Below are 16,219 nucleotides of genomic sequence, written 5' to 3' on the forward strand. Positions count from 1 at the left end.
TGGATCTAAGATATGAGAGTATCAAACATGTAAAAAAAATTGTGGATCTGAGATCTGAGGGACAGAGGTTGGACTTCAGATCCGCGGACCTGAGATATTCTATGATTGGAGATCACTGGAGATCTCAGATATGCAGCTAACAAACTGGAGAAGGGGGTTTGAACCTCATATCAACAGATTTGAGATCCTCACCTCATATCTCAGTTTTCAAATCCAAGCTAAGCAAACATAGCTTTAATATTTTACCAATACTTTCCATTACAACATAGCGGTTGAAAAGTAAAACCAATATATTTTACATGAAAATGGGTCACCTCAAGTTTGTCTCATCTGACTCAAACTTTTTTTCTTTTTTTTTTTTTTTTAATTTTTGAAAGCTTACCAGCTTAAACTCGGCTTGGATTGGCTCGACTCGGCTCGCCTTCTCGTGATTTCTAAAATATATACACATCATATATGTGTGTGTGTGATGGTAGCCAGGGGTAGAGGGAAGGGGGGGAGGCGCCTAAGCCATGGCACCACCCTAACAAATGATTTTTTTTTTTTTACATTGAAAAAAATAAATATTTTTTAATTGCGTAATGTATTTTTTGTATTAGAATTCAGTTTGGTCCTACCCGAATCCAGAAATCAAACTGCCGGCTTGCCTTTGAAGAAAATCCTGGCTCTGCCCTTGATTGTAGCTATGAGACCTTTATGTATTAGATTGGACAGGGATCATCTGGGACATCGATTTTAAGATGAGAAGATGAATAATAAGCTGAAAAATTAGAACCCCACATGTATTTTCAAGGGAAAAAAAAAAAACCTTCAAAAGAAGGCAAGGGATCTCCAGATGATGAGGAACATTTCCACCACTTAAATTTTCAACTTAGTTAATGGCCTGTACAATTTTCATCGAGTCTGGTATATAAGGGTCTGGTAGCTACCAGCTTTCATATTCATATATATGAGCCAAGCTTATAGAATGTGACCATAAGACACTAAGATCAATCATGATAATGTGAATAATGTCATGCCCATTCCAATGCTTCCAACTGTGCAAAGATTTTTTATTTTTTTTTGGTGTTCGTTTTTCTAGCGTTCAAGAAAGAGAAGAGATCCCCCCATAGTTTGTAAGAAAATGCTGTGTGGGGATGTGAAATGACCATAATACCCCGGTTTCTAACCTCTCTACAAGAACAAAAGAAGGGAAATGGAAAAAAATAAATTCATAAAAATGTCCACTTCTTGTTTTAAATGACCAAAATGCCCCTAAAGTAACTCGCCTTAACGTTTTAAAAGCAAGAGGGAAGCCAAAAAAAATTCGGTCTAAGGGGCACTAGTTATATAATTTTAATCTTTTAAGAGAAAATAGTATGTAAATGAGAAAAATTTTCACGAAATATCATTACAAAAGTAAACACTTCTTGTGGGCCTGGGTGGGCAATTGCCCACACATTGCTACACCTGCCTCTGCCTCTGTTTAGAATAGTGTTATTTGCAAGAAGAATTCAGTTTTTGGTAGTCCTGCAGCTTAACGTAACTGTTGCAGGTAAGTTTATGATATTGGAAGATTGCTTTTTATAAGCAGATCGATTTAATTTCTAAAGGGCGATGTGATCTCATAAGCAGCTTTCGTGTCGCCGTCAGATTAGCCCCTACGTTAAGCTATTGATGAAAAAAAATCTCATCCTTTACTTTCTTCCTAAGCATTCCAGGGAAGCCTTTAAGGCTAAGTTTCTCAATGGAAATTTGAATGAATGGTATAAATACAATGTTTCGTGGATAATTTTCAAATTATATAAGTCATTCAGCTGTCTCATTATATAACTACGTTAAGCTAGCAACCATGGTTAATATATCATATAAAATTATATTTGATAATATGAATATTTTATTTTTTCCAATTATTTTTTATTTGTTTTTTAAAACATTGCTAATATTTTGGGCTCATTCACAAAATGTTGGGCTGGATTGGTGAACCGCCGAAGCGGCGGAGCTGCCCATTCGGTATAGAAAGAAGAAGATACAAAAGAATCAAAAAATTTGTGTTTTAACTTTATAAAATTGTATGGAAGATAGAAAAGCCAACCCAAGCTTATCTCATTATCGAGCAGTTTGTGCAAAGCAAAGTTGACCACAAGATCGACCATATGCTTCGGTATCAATTAAAAGCAGTCGGGTTGACATTTCCTGGATTTATTCACATGATTTCATACATCCTGGACACAAATATCATTCTCAAGAAAAAATCGACAACGACAAATCTTTCAGTATTTTTAATCTTCACATTGTTTATATATATATATATATATATTTATATATGAAGGAGAGAGAGGCAGGTATGCACGACCTGTAAGGACAGGATGTTGACATTTCCAAGATAAAAAAATTGGGAGAAAATCAATGAAAAAAAAAGAAGATACAGACATTTTAATAAGCTAGATTAATTAATAATTTTTTCTCATTGATTTCCACTAAGTTTTCCATCTTAAAAAGATTAATGGTCAAGATGAACACTTAGAGGTCACATACCTACCAATCCCTTATATATATATATATATAAAGCGAAATCGTCTACCAAATCATGACCACTTGATGCAATGCATTCAGCGGATGTGATTAAACACACTGTCCATGCAATGCATCGAGCCATGCCAGAAGTCAAAGATTTCTTCATCCAAACTAGGATTGTGAAATTCATAAATTATATATATATATATATATATATAAAAGAGAGAGAGAGAGAATGCCTGCACATTTACAAATATAAACATGCATAAACCACAAAAATTGTGAATACTACAAAACTAGGAAAACCCCATGTTAGTTTGCCGATGAATGCATGATATTTTTTTTTTTTAAAAAAAGATGATATATTATTTCTTTAACATTATGATTGTAATGTTTGGCGTTTGGTATGCAGGTTTTTAAAATTTTGATGATGAAACTAGAAATAGTTTAAAATTTTTTCCTATAATTGTGGCGATAGTGCAAATCAGCTTTGCAGAATTTCAGCTACAAGCAAAGCAACTCTCCCGGCTTTTCCTGTCAGCGTCAATCTAGGGGATAGCCTTTACTATCTCCTGTCCGCTTCTGCTGTAAAAAAAGATAAAAGAAAAAAAAAAGCTAAAAAAATTGTACCAAGTTGGCCAGAAATTTTTGCTTGATGTAGATATTAAAATATGCACTATTTCATTTACAACTAACGCACCTTTAAATAAATATTTAAGTTAGTGTGAGGCTGAGAGGAAAGACATTATATAAAACAAGGCGCCCTGGTGATTGAGTTGGAGACCTCATATAAAATAATCACTCTATGGATCGAGTTGGACCGTTTATTTAAACATTGAGAGATTCTTTTTACATTTTCAGTCCACTTATTTACCTAAAATTTGGATACCAACATAGATTTTCAGAATTTTCTTAATAGCGAGGGATCGAATCGAAGGCGAGCTTTTCTTTAACTTGTAAAACAGAAAACGGTAGAATCGTAGGACGTAGACGCAGTTCTGACCAATAAAATCGAAGAAAGTGGCCTTTTATAGGCAAAAATTAGCCGTAAAAAAGAATTTTCACATAAACTTATGCAAGGGAGGAGCTTATGAGAGAGCGAATACTCTTGCCTCTACGCTGGTTGAGCTAGGGGCCTGTATTAAGGCATGTCTCTAGTTCGATTCCCGTGGGCGTTATGTTCCTGTGTCTTAAGGCGGTAGGGCGCGACATCTAAGCTGAAGGGTGCACCGTTGCTATCGCTGACACCGACGCAGCTCAGGATCCCAAAGGCAGGGGGAATGGGGGGGCCTTCGGGCCTTTTTCGGGCGGTGGGATTCATACCCCTTGCTCACCCGGAGAGAGCGAATACTCTTGGGAAACTTTCAAAATGGCACCAGCCGCTTCGGGATAATTCATAAAAGTGCATTTCGGGCGGTAGGATTCATACCCCTTGAAAAAGGCAGCGACAGTAGAAAGCTTTTGAGAAGGCTGGAAGTCTTCCTTGATGTGGTTTAAGAAGGCAGAAGTTTTTCTCATTAACAACAGTTCAGGAAGCCCGAGTACGAGCACAAGTATTCTTCATTCGGGGTCCAACACTACTTTTGGTGCCTTGAAATGATGTTTTTATTATCTTTAGAAATGTATTCAGAATTGTGCCTTTGTAAATTCAATTAACCACATTGAAGTTTTTCCTAATTTTGAAAATGTACTTTCAGTTTTTTGAATTACACTAAAAATTGGTTCCAAAACTGAAAATGTGCCGTTGGAGTAACAAGAGGGCCAAACGGGCTCGCATTTGTACCTAAATGTGAATGCGTGTTGGTTCAACGGAGGTTACGTCCAAAGGCATGTTTTGGCTATTTCTTCTTGTGAAGGAATCCTTCCTTCATGAATCAATTTCTTCTTCTTTTTCCACTTTTTAAGTTAAATTCACGTCGCAGTGAATCCAGCTACATTCAACTTATATATATATATATATATATATAATACTATAATACTATAATAAATGAGTATACGATATTGTTAATGCACATTGGCCTGAACATATAAGAAAGATTGCTTGCTTGTTTTATAATGCAGGGAGTTGTTGGTTGTCTTAGTTTTTTTTGTAACACCAACCTACTTCCATTAGCTCAGGCCGGCATTTTACTTATTCCATGAACAAGGTTTCTGCTTAGCTCAACAACTTAACCTAGTGGACTTGACTAACATCATATACCCCACTCGAGCAAGATCAGTTCTTCAATCACACAAGATCATTTAGATTTTGCCGGCAAAAACATGTATCGTTTGATCCGATAAACCAACTAGCCGTCACCCATTTGTTAAATGGAGATGATAGTCACCACCCATTTCATCTTTTTGTCTTCTAAAAAAACAAAGAGAAATATATCTCAAGAGGCATAGCATAACTAGTCGAGCAGACAGCATATTGAAGGTGCATCATGGATCTAATCCCCATGAGATGCTACTTACATGAGACGGCAAACAATAGGACCATGACATTTCTTAAGAGGCCGTTTGAGAATAAGAACATTATGTTACAGTTCCACATATTTGACCCAAAAATTGGTTAGATTCACTTAAATCTATCTTCCTTTTTTGAAGTAGATGCATGAAATTGTAACATACTTAGAGGTAGGAAGAATTTGTGGGGAAAGGTGGAGGCTTTCAAGCCTCTTTTTAGAACAGTATGTTGTTAACTTTCTGTTCATTGGGTAGACTAAAAAAACAATGTTTTCATAACTTTACATCATAACTTTACAGGTAAAATAGATCTACTCTTAATTTCAAGAAATATTCAAACCCCATTCGACTCAAAAGGCTAGGCAGAGTGCCTGGTGACTTGGTGTGGATGAGTGTGGATTGGCTTACAGGTTACTGTGAACAGGACGCTGAGGTCCCACGCTTTTCACATCAAGCTGTTTGAGTGAGAGCACTTGCTCACAGCCAAATCTTGTGGGTCCTGCAGCCACATGGAACTTGCACCAATTTGTCAAGGCCAATGATATGGCTGGAACCAGGACCATGAGCTTCCTCTCCCAGACCAGTCCAACAGAACCTACAACTTCATAGCAGGTGTGGATACATTCACAACCACTTAACTATGAAAGGAAAAGCATTTGGTTTTGGTAGCCCACAACTTCACCAAATCATTGATGACTAAACAAAGGCGTCAACAGCATAAGAAATTGAACAGAGAGAGAGAGAGAGAGAGCAACTTCACCAAATAATTGAATGCCTAAACAAACGCATCAGCAACATAAGAAATATGATATTGCATGTAGCAAAGACGAGAGAGAGAGAGAGGGGGCAGAGCAGAGCAGAAGAAGAACAGTTTCTGCTCCTTTTGTCTTTGCATGGAACTGGGAACCACAAGAGAGTCATCCTATTTGACTTTGTAAAACAGGTAAAGGACACACCAAACTCACGGGCGGCCATTAAGGGAATGAATCCCTCTGCCCTTTCCGGCAACCCTCCTTCCATTGCCCCCTCCCGTGACATGGCCTCATGGCCGAGGCATGATTTCCTTGCCGCTACTGCTTACGCACAGAATCGCCTGCCAGTTTGACAAATCTCCCCTGAGAAAAATCTTTCCTACCCACCTCCCTCTCTTGCTCCTGACGACCTCTTCCATGCATTCACATTAATGGCGGCCTTTAATACGTTGTGCACTGAACGAGGTGAGTGTGCTGTTCAAGAGACTCCTGTTGGGCCGACGACGGCGCTCATCTAATACCAAATTCGATTAAATTCAATTCTTCAGTTTCTTGAATTGTTTTCCTTCCAAATTTTCATGCTTCCGAGAAGAGGGAGGTAGAGAAGAACTTGGAAAGAAGGAAGATGGGAGTCGCTGGAATGACTCTGCTTTTGGTGTTCTTGATGCTTCTTTCTGCATGTTCTGGCAGAATGGCCAAGCATGGTGGAGATGAGGCTTCGGCTCTGTTGGAGTTCAGGAAGGGGTTGAGAGACCCACTGGGAGTGATGCAGGGGTGGTCCAGAGACGTTCATGTCTGCAAGTGGAGAGGTGTTGAATGTGGTGATGCGGAAAGGGGAAGGGTGGTGGGCTTGAACTTATCTTCTTCTGCTATAGAAGGTGTTATCCCGCCGTCAATCTCTAGGCTCCGCCACTTGAGCTCTATAGACCTTTCATCCAACCGGCTTAGCGGTGCGATTCCTTCATTCCTCTGTCGCCTCACCAATCTGACAACCCTCCTGCTGTTCTCCAACAACTTCGCCGGCTCAATTCCTAAGGAGCTGGGAAGCTTGAGCAGGCTTGAGGTTCTCCGCATTGGCGATAACAATCTCTCTGGCGAGATTCCGGCTGAGCTCGGTAACTGCACCAAGCTCAGATTTTTGGCCTTGGCTTCCTGTTCACTCACTGGCTCCATCCCAACTGAACTTGGTAAGCTCAAATGTCTGCAAAATCTTATTCTCCAGCACAATATGCTGAATGGTTCCCTACCGAAGGAACTTGGTAATTGTGAAAATCTGGCCATTTTCGCTGCTGATAACAATTATCTGCATGGAGATATCCCCCCTGAATTAGTTAGAGGTTTGAAGAGTCTCAGGATTTTTAATCTTGCTAATAACACTCTATCTGGCGAACTTCCTCCAGAAGTAGGCGAAATTTCCACATTGACATACGTTAATTTGGCTGGCAATAGATTAGAAGGAAGAATTCCTGAATCACTTGGGACTCTCAGTAATTTGCAGACCCTTGACTTGTCCCGCAACATTCTCGTCGGTGCATTACCGGAGACATTAGGTGGACTGAAGAACTTGGAATATCTGTTCTTGATGGATAATCAGCTACAAGGGACGTTTCCTATAAGTCTATGTGATGGTAATACTACTTTGGCGCATCTGAGCCTTGCTAATAATGGATTTTATGGTGCCATACCAAAGGAGATTGTAGGCTGTCAAAATTTGGTGGACTTGGATCTTACAGACAACCAATTCAATGGGTCTATTCCTGTTGAGATCGGCGAGCTAGCTCAGATCGCTCAACTCCTGCTGAACAACAATAGTTTAACAGGGAACATCCCAAGTTCAATTGGACAGCTCACCAATCTGGAAATTCTCTCTCTTTTTCACAATCGATTGGCTGGTCGCATCCCATCCGAGATTGGCAAACTTCAGAATTTGAAGATCTTTTATGCTTATGAAAACCAACTTTCAGGAAACATACCAGAAGAAATTGGTAACTGTTCAAGTTTGGAAATGGTGGACCTGTTTGGCAACCATCTGAGTGGAAGCATACCTGTCTCAATTGGAATGCTGAAGAAGCTGAGCTTCCTTCATCTCAGACAGAATGATTTGCATGGTGAGATCCCGTCTAGCATGGGCAATTGCAGGAGCCTTCAGACACTCGACCTCGCCGACAACCAGCTGTCTGGAAGAATCCCAGAAGCAGTGGGCTCCCTTCATTCCCTCGAGTTTTTCATGCTATATAACAATTCCCTTGAAGGTCCACTTCCAACGGAGTTGGGGAACTGCCGAAACCTGACCAGAATTAATCTCTCTAACAACAAATTGAGTGGCAGCATTCTTCCTCTCTGTTTTTCCAGTCATCTGCTTTCTTTTGATCTTACTAACAACAGCTTCCAAGGAAGGATACCCCCTCAGTTAGGAAACTCACAAGACCTTGAGCGCATTCGACTTGGAAATAATCTTCTCACTGGAAGAATTCCTCCTGAGATTGGAAACATCATGCAGCTCTCAATTTTAGATCTCTCTAATAACAGACTTACTGGACCAATACCAAATTCCTTGTCTGTATGCAAAAACCTTACCCACATTGACCTAAATGGTAACCTTCTCTTTGGTGAAATCCCTTCTTGGTTCGGTATATTGTCCGGACTTGGTGAGCTGAAACTCTCTTCAAACTTATTCACTGGTCCAATACCAGACAAGCTCTGCAACTGCACCAACCTTCTCACCCTGTCATTGGCAAGTAACAATATCTCTGGTTCCATTCCTTCTTGTATCAGCAATCTAGTATCTCTCAATGTACTTTCCCTTGAGAGCAACCAGCTTACTGGTCCAGTCCCACCCTCGATCAGATACTGCCAGAAGCTATTTGAGTTGAGACTGGCACATAATGGCCTTGATGGAGTCATTCCCCGTGAAGTTGGTTCTCTTCAAAATTTGCAAAGCATGTTAGATCTTAGCTATAACAGGTTTTCTGGGGAGATACCTCCATCCCTTGGAAGCTTATTAAAATTGGAAGTGTTGGATCTTTCTCACAATGCTTTGGAAGGAAGGGTACCTAAAGAGCTTGGTGACATGATCAGTTTGGTTGCCCTGAACTTGTCACGCAATCATCTTCAAGGTGGGATATATCCATCTTTGGCACATTGGCCTCCGTCTTCTTTCTCAGACAATGCAGGCCTTTGTGGATTACCCTTAGCTTTATGTGAACCCAGTACTGGTTCATCACCCAACAATGTAGCTAGATTATCCAAGTCTTGGGTCCTGGCTATCAGTCTGTTCTCCACCTTGATTCTAGCACTTATTTTGGTTTTCACCATACTGATGCACCTAAGGAGTCAAGACAAATTCTTAAGTCGCCGCAGATTGCTGTCTTCTTCATATGATTATTACTATTATGACTCTTCGAGGCCTGCAAGTAGAACGCAAAAGAAGGGTGTTCTAGAGCGTAGATGGACCTTTGAGGAGATAATGGAAGCAACTGACAACCTGAGTGCAGCATCTGTAATTGGTTCAGGTGGATCAGGGACAATTTACAAGGCCCCGATGCCGGATGGGCAAGTCTTGGCAGTGAAAAGGATAGTTACAAGCAAAGATGAAGAAGCTACACTGAAGGACAAGAGCTTCATCAGAGAATTACAGACACTAGGAAGGGTCCGGCACCGGCACTTGGTGAAGTTGATTGGCTTCTGTGTGCGGAATGGTGCTAATTATCTGATTTATGAGTACATGGAAAATGGAAGTTTGTGGGATTGGTTGCATTCGGACTCAAAGAAGAGTAAGGATGGGAAGGTGTTGTCATGGGAAGCAAGATTCAGGATTGCGGTTGGGTTGGCCAAGGGAGTTGAGTACCTACACCACGACTGTGTGCCTAAGATTGTGCATAGGGACATAAAGTCTAGCAATGTGTTGCTTGATGCAGACCACGAAGCGCATCTGGGAGACTTCGGGCTGGCAAAGGTGCTGGTTGATGAATCTAGTTCAGGCATGTCTTCGTCTTCTGTGGTTAATGGGGACTCCACAAGCACTTTGTTTGCAGGATCCTATGGCTACATTGCTCCAGGTTTGCATCTGTTACATTGTTCATACCATTAGTTACTTGAATCTCTAAGAGTAGATAGGAATCTCAATCCTAGAAAGCAGGAAGCAGAATCCATCAAGAATCCTGCCTCTAAAACGTGAGCTTGATCTACAATTATGGAAATTCTGGTCATGCCGCTTGCTTTAAATCAGTCTTAGTTACCCTTCTTGATCATACTCATTTTTTATCCAATGTCGTGTAGTTTGAATTGGTGTTAGATACCATTCTTGATTTAGCCTCGGTTTGTGGAACTTTTTTCTTATTTCATATCAACTTTTAAGTATCTTTATATGATTTCACATGTCACTTCCTAAATAGTTCTTTTTCATATTGCTACCGGAAGATGGAAATCTTGACTTCTTTGAACTTGAAGTTTGTAAGCAAACTCTCTCAGCAAGGTGAATTCAGTTTCACCTCTTGTCAGAGAAGGGTTAACTCCATTCCCCCTTGATTTTCCAAAGGCAAAAAGGTCATAGCATTCACAAGAAGGCTGTGCCTGTTGCAGCAGCACAGTACCTGTGTGAACCCTGGATGTCAGAGAGAATCACGGGCACTCCAAGTTTCTTCCTTTCGTCATAGCTGGATGTTGTGGGTTTCGGGACATGGACCTCAGTTAGCTTGCGCAGCCAGGATCCAGAACTGGATCCATATGTACAAAGGCACTAGATCTGGATATGGACCCGGGTCAGCTAGCTCCTAATTCACAAGTGCTGCTTCACGCAAGTGGACTATCCTATACTGTAGATGCACCCACAGATGAGGATCACATCCCAAGCACAACTTTTTTTATTCAAAATTAATGTTCCTTGAATCACAAAGTTTCAGAATCTTTACCACCATTGGTGCCTGTGATTTATGAAAATCTCGTACTTATCTTTACTATTAGAATTTCAAGCTCAAGAATTGCTTCTTTAATGAAGTAGATCATGTTTTCATGATAAAATTTGATCAGAACAGTGTGCAACTATGGGATGTTTAAGATTTCTCGTGCATATACTTATAGGTAAAGTTGTTCAGTAGATCCGAAATTGTTGTCATAGAGATTTGCTTAGTATACATTAGCATCATTTATGTTGGATATTTAACTTTGTTAGCCTGCATATTTTCTTTGACATGGATAAGGTTCATCTCTGTACATGATATGATACCACTTACCACTAAGTAAGCCAGTAGCAGCACCACAGTACACATTTCTTAGAAACTAGACATATTTCATATCAGATTTTTTGTTCTTTTCATTATGCTAAACTTGCTCATGTTTTCTTCTTTTTTTCAGAATACGCATATTCAATGAAGGCCACAGAAAAGAGTGATGTGTACAGCATGGGGATAGTAATGATGGAGTTAGTGAGTGGGAGAATGCCGACCGATTCAAGGTTTGCTGAAGCTATGGAGGATATGGTCAAGTGGGTTCAGAGGTGTGTTACCAGCCGCAGCAGTAGCAGCAGCAGCGGTGACGGCGGCGGCACCTCGCGTAGTCCTGGGTGCGAAGAAGTAGTTGATGAGTGCTTGAAACCCTTGAGCCAACATGATCTAGACTCTGTTTTTGAGCTGCTAGACATAGCCGTCGAGTGCACCCGATCAAACCCCTCGGACCGGCCGGCGGCCCGGCATGTCTCTGACCGGCTGCTGCATATGAGTAGGAGACATAGGACCACTCCCAACTGCACCAAAAGGGTGTCTTCTTCTACCGACTACGATTGACCATCCTGCTTTTTGTTGATATGGCTTGGCTTTCCTTGATTCTTTTTGGGTTTGTCTTTATGGTTAGAATATTGTCATTATGGGGCCCTTTTGATCATTCACGCTTTTTTCCTGTGTTACAAATTCCAACACACGTACAAATGATGTTAGTTGCTTCTACTATTCTATTTCAGTGGTCTCTCTCTCTTTCTCTCTCTCTAGGTGTGCGTGCATGCATATGTGTGCATGGCATCCTATCTTATCCAACTGCTTGCAGTAGGTTCGAGATGGTTGTTTACCTAACTTGAAGTGTGATAGCAACAGGAAAGCAAGGTCCAATAGAGAACAGGCATCCGTAACAGTGCAGCAATGAAGGCTATCTGACTTTAGAGGAGAGAGAAAATAGCATTTGATTTTCAAGAATCCTACAGTAGTACGTCTCTCCCAAGTTCTGCACCTTTTTTTTCCTTTACACACACACACACACACACAGAGAGAGAGAGAGAGAGAGAGAGAGAGAGAGAATTCAAGGGGGGGTTCTGCACTTTTTTTTCTCCTTGATTGAGAGAGAGAAATTAAGGAGGGTTTTGGTAGAGGAATGGCGTATCAACGACTTGATATATGAAGTTGACAACCGCAGCCCACGTAGACATTATCAACTAAGGTGCCTCACCAGCAACGTGCCTTGATAATAGCAAGAAGAATTTACTAAACTTTTAGAAGATTTTTAGCAAGAAATTTCCAAACTAAAATGTATAAGAAAATTTTGGGGCTGCCTATTTTCAAAAATTCAGTTACACGTTACGGTCAAGCAATTCAGGTCTCTTTCAATCATAACTATATATACAGGAGAGAGAGAGAGAGGACAACCACCTTCCAACCCAAACCAATGCCTTCAGGATAATAGCATACAGGAATCAAACAAGATTCACACCCACTAAGTGTTATCCCGCCCCACTAACTGCCGTTCATTTTGGGGGAAAGAGAGAGAGAGAGAGAGAGGGACAAGAATAAGTCCACTTGACCTCATAATGCACCCCTAATTTGAAAATCAATATTACTCCTTAATATCATTAATATCATGAGGATAGCAACCTCTAGGAATAAGCTACAACACCCCACCCAACCCAACTGGTTGCCCTACCCATCACTTGCTGATACCTGTTGACTTCTCAAAGAGCAGTTCCCCTTTCAAGTGGAAAATGCAATAATGTACTCCATATTCAACTACAACTTATGTTAAAAATGGAATATCTCAATTACCAAGGAGAATGTATCCTGATCCAACATTATGTAGTTTAAAACTACGGCGACAACATTCCAGTTCGGCAACAAAAATTAGATGAATTCACCACTGCCTGCGGGAAAACGCCCTTGATTTCAAAGTTTCGCCTAAAGCCTCTGCTTCCTCCTGCCCTTTTTGCGCTTGTTTTTCTTCAGCTTTGAGGCTTTTTTCATCTTCTTCTTCACACCGCCTGTAGGCTTGAGCTTAAACTCAGTACCAACATCAGCTGGATTGTTTTCTGTCATCTCCACATCTGTCAAAAAGCAATAGACAGCGAACAACATTAGTTGCGCATAATTAGATAGAATTACTAGAGCTATCCAATATCATGATAAGAAAACTTCAGGCTGTCCAGTTTACAGTTAACATCTTCAGTACTTCTCGGTCATCCCAAGAACCATATGATTTCACCCGGTATCTCTTCCACATAAGAGGTGGAGTTGAGAACAATGTTGTGAGAAGCGTACGCTTCTCACAAAAAAATTGCGAGTCAAGGCGTTTTAAGTGAAAAACGCCTTGACTCGGGGCGCACGTGTCCTGAAGCATGCGCCTCATGTGTGTGAAGCGTACGCCTCACACATGGGCACGCTTGTACTTGACTCGTGCGCCTCAAGGACAACACTTGGCTAGCTGCTTTTAATGTAAAAAATTAAAATTTAACCAAACAATTAGTCTCACACGTAAGTTACAAAAGTTAGTCTCTTTAATGGCTTTTAATGTAACTCTAATTAAACTCTCTTACCCCAACTGCCCTTTTCTTAATATCAATCCCAAATCACCCGTCCCCACACTTTTCTCCTTCGCTCTTTCTTCTTCACGGCTGAGAAGGTGAAACTGAAAGGGCACGTCTGCTTCAAGGCACTCTCCAACTACAGGCCTGGCTACAAGGCACTCTCCAACTTGCATGTAAGTTTAAACTTTAAATGTCTTGCTTTTTCCTGTTAGCATATAATACAGCAGTTCATTTCTTCCATATGCCTATAGTTTGTATATTATATGTAGCTGAAAACACTTTTGATTTAAAAAACGAGGCGAGGCATTGGCCATTGAACTTGTATGGTATACATTGAACTTTTGATTTAAAAAACGAGGCTGAACTTTTCTCCTTCCATTTTTACTTGTTGTAAGGATAGGCGTTGGGCATGTCTGTACATTGAACGTTGTTTGATTTTTTTTTAATGTTTTTCCCTTTGAGCTGATTGGTGGAATACATTTGGCGACGATACAAAAGAATTGAAGAATTTTGCTATGAGAATTCTCAATCTTACATGCAGTGCATCAGGATGTGAGCATAACTGGAGTTCATTCTCTTTGGTAAATAAATGAAACTTTCAAATCATTTATTGTGTTATCATTCAAATGTTTTTAATGTTTATACATATACATATGTTATTGTTCAGCAATACTTATTATTTACTTATGCTCTTAGTTGATATTATCATCTGAATCTTAGTTGTTATGACATTATATTTATTTGGATTTACAAATTATTGTGGTTTGCATATGTTGTGTATTGTTCTTTATTGATATGATTAGTATTGTAGTCACTTTTTTTCAGTTTTGTTATTATTTTTATAAATATTATATAATTCACAAATTTGTCCGTGAAGCTTACGCTTCAATTAACGCCTCGCCTCGCCTCGTTTTACCGCCTTTTACAACATTGGTTGAGAACAGAGAATGGGATGAAATGATACAATGGAATAAAACCAGATTGGCCCAGTTGGGGATCAAATCCAAGATAGATGTCATAAAGTAATTCCATTTACAGATTAGATCATTTCAGAGAAAAAACAACAAAAACAATGTAGCTGCTTTCTCTACAAACAGTGCTTACATGACGAGACTAACTCCAATTTTTAAGACATGGTAGGTGAATCCACTACGAGAAACAAAAGGCCAACTCATTTAAACATTTTCCGATTCACAGCTGAAAAGCAAAACAAGAAAACTTCACTATGGAATACGGAACCAAATAAGCAACTCTTTACAGCATCGAAAGCAAACCTAGTGAAACAAAACAAGGTTAATTATGAGAAAACAGCTGACAATATGGATCTGATCGTAAAACCCTTACATATTTACACCAGAAATTAGAAGCAGCAATACAAGCGGACCAAACTTCAGAGCCCTATATCAAACAAACATAGGAAGAATCTAAACTAACTGCTAGGGAAACAACAAGAGAAAAATAAACAACAGGTACTTCAAACAGCTAAAAGAACGAATGTTAGATTATCGGTTAATATTAACCAAGAAGATGAGTTAAGACATACAAAAAGAGATGCAGAGAATAATGAACATACAAAAAAAAAATCGCATCAGGAGATCCACAAAACAATCAACCACGAATTCAAAAACAAGGACACAAAAAACTACATTGATACAAGTAACCATGGAACTATTCCACCAAATTCATCATCGAATTTATATACCATTCTCACTGGGCCTAAACAAAACAACACCATTATAAGCAAAGAAGGGCGAGAGATATGCATAAGAGAGAAATGGAGGGAGGAATTGGTAACTAACCCATGTTGGTAGGGACAGGAAGAGTGAGGTCGTCGGAGGCAGGATCAGGGGTGGGAAGCGGCAGCTTCGGAGCGGCCAGGGCCGCTTCCTGAGCGGCAAGCTTGGCGGCCTCCTTCTTGTCATAGAAAGGCTTGGCGATGTCCCTTCTCAATGTCCTCAACCTCTTCTTCTTCTTCGACCTCAGAGACTTAGCCATCAGGATTCAAACTCCTCTCTCCGGAAAACTACCGCGGCCCCTTCTCTTCGATGCCTCTACCGAGCTTGATGGCTCTTTGGCGGCAACACCGCTACTCGGGTCTGATATCCGAAGCTCTGGCGGCTTATTAGGGTTTTTTGGCCTTTGAGTCTCTTGGTCTAAAATAAATTTCCCTTAAGTATTATACTTCTTTCCTAACTCCTAAAATCGTCCCTATTTATCCGAATTTACTAATACATGACGCGTGAGGGGAGCATATTATAATACCATAAAAAAACATTGGGGCGTTGTAATACCATAAAAACTGCGATATAACAAGACCAACTTAAGCTCGATTCAAACTCACTCGTCAAAATTCAATTAGTTGAATTAGAGTTTATATATATATATATATATATATATTTGAAATGTTAAGAAAATGACTCATTTAAACTTGATTTGGTTTGATTACATAATAAATGCCGAAAATTAATGACAGAGCAAGTAAACAAGTAGCAACTAAGCGAGTTAACGAGTTTAAAGAGATGAAACAAGTTTAGTATAAACGAGTTAAATGAATCAAGCTCAAATGAGTTCAAGCCTGGTTTATGGTGATTAACTCGAGTTTGAGTTGAGCTTGAGTTTTCTTAATCCATTCCAGCTGTGGCTTCGCCCGAGTTGAGACTTATCCGACGTCTTCAATTAACATTATTCACATTTCTCCCTTACCGCTTGATCACCACGTAAGGAAGTCTTTAATATCTCTATTTAA

At 39.9% G+C, this 16,219-nt stretch overlaps 2 protein-coding genes across 3 annotated transcripts; one reads left to right on the top strand and one right to left on the bottom strand.

Annotated features, from left to right (window-relative positions):
* Positions 1-5,777: 5,777 nt before the first annotated feature.
* LOC116245723 (LRR receptor-like serine/threonine-protein kinase GSO1) lies at positions 5,778-11,573 on the top strand. Of its 2 annotated transcripts, XM_031617236.2 has the most exons (3): positions 5,778-6,161; positions 6,387-9,754; positions 11,049-11,573. In XM_031617236.2, the coding sequence occupies exons 2-3, from the start codon at positions 6,388-6,390 to the stop codon at positions 11,474-11,476; spliced, it is 3,795 nt and encodes a 1,264-aa protein (XP_031473096.1). In that variant the 5' UTR covers positions 5,778-6,161; position 6,387; the 3' UTR covers positions 11,477-11,573. The 2 variants fall into 2 exon arrangements, with proteins under 2 accessions (XP_031473096.1, XP_031473095.1); XM_031617235.2 differs by having other exon boundaries at positions 5,778-9,754.
* A 1,116-nt stretch (positions 11,574-12,689) lies between these two features.
* On the bottom strand, positions 12,690-15,594 carry LOC116250930 (uncharacterized). The gene is made up of 2 exons (XM_031624930.2): positions 15,273-15,594; positions 12,690-12,993 (listed from the first exon to the last, which is right to left on the bottom strand). Exons 1-2 carry the CDS (start codon positions 15,466-15,468, stop codon positions 12,848-12,850), a joined length of 342 nt encoding a protein of 113 aa, XP_031480790.1. The 5' UTR covers positions 15,469-15,594; the 3' UTR covers positions 12,690-12,847.
* Between the last annotated feature and the right edge of the window lie 625 nt (positions 15,595-16,219).

Source organism: Nymphaea colorata, chromosome 1 (genome assembly GCF_008831285.2).
Source record: "Nymphaea colorata isolate Beijing-Zhang1983 chromosome 1, ASM883128v2, whole genome shotgun sequence".
NCBI classification, from domain to species: Eukaryota; Viridiplantae; Streptophyta; class Magnoliopsida; order Nymphaeales; family Nymphaeaceae; genus Nymphaea; species Nymphaea colorata.

Bases quoted from the DNA above. Each gene is read 5' to 3' on its own strand.
- LOC116250930 (XM_031624930.2), bottom strand. From the start codon at position 15,468: ATGGCTAAGTCTCTGAGGTCGAAGAAGAAGAAGAGGTTGAGGACATTG. The intron at 12,994-15,272 runs GTTAGTTACCAA...GCTTTTTGACAG, and splicing joins TCCTGTCCCTACCAACATGG to ATGTGGAGATGACAGAAAAC.
- LOC116245723 (XM_031617235.2), top strand. From the start codon at position 6,322: ATGGGAGTCGCTGGAATGACTCTGCTTTTGGTGTTCTTGATGCTTCTT. The intron at 9,755-11,048 runs GTTTGCATCTGT...TCTTTTTTTCAG, and splicing joins CTATGGCTACATTGCTCCAG to AATACGCATATTCAATGAAG.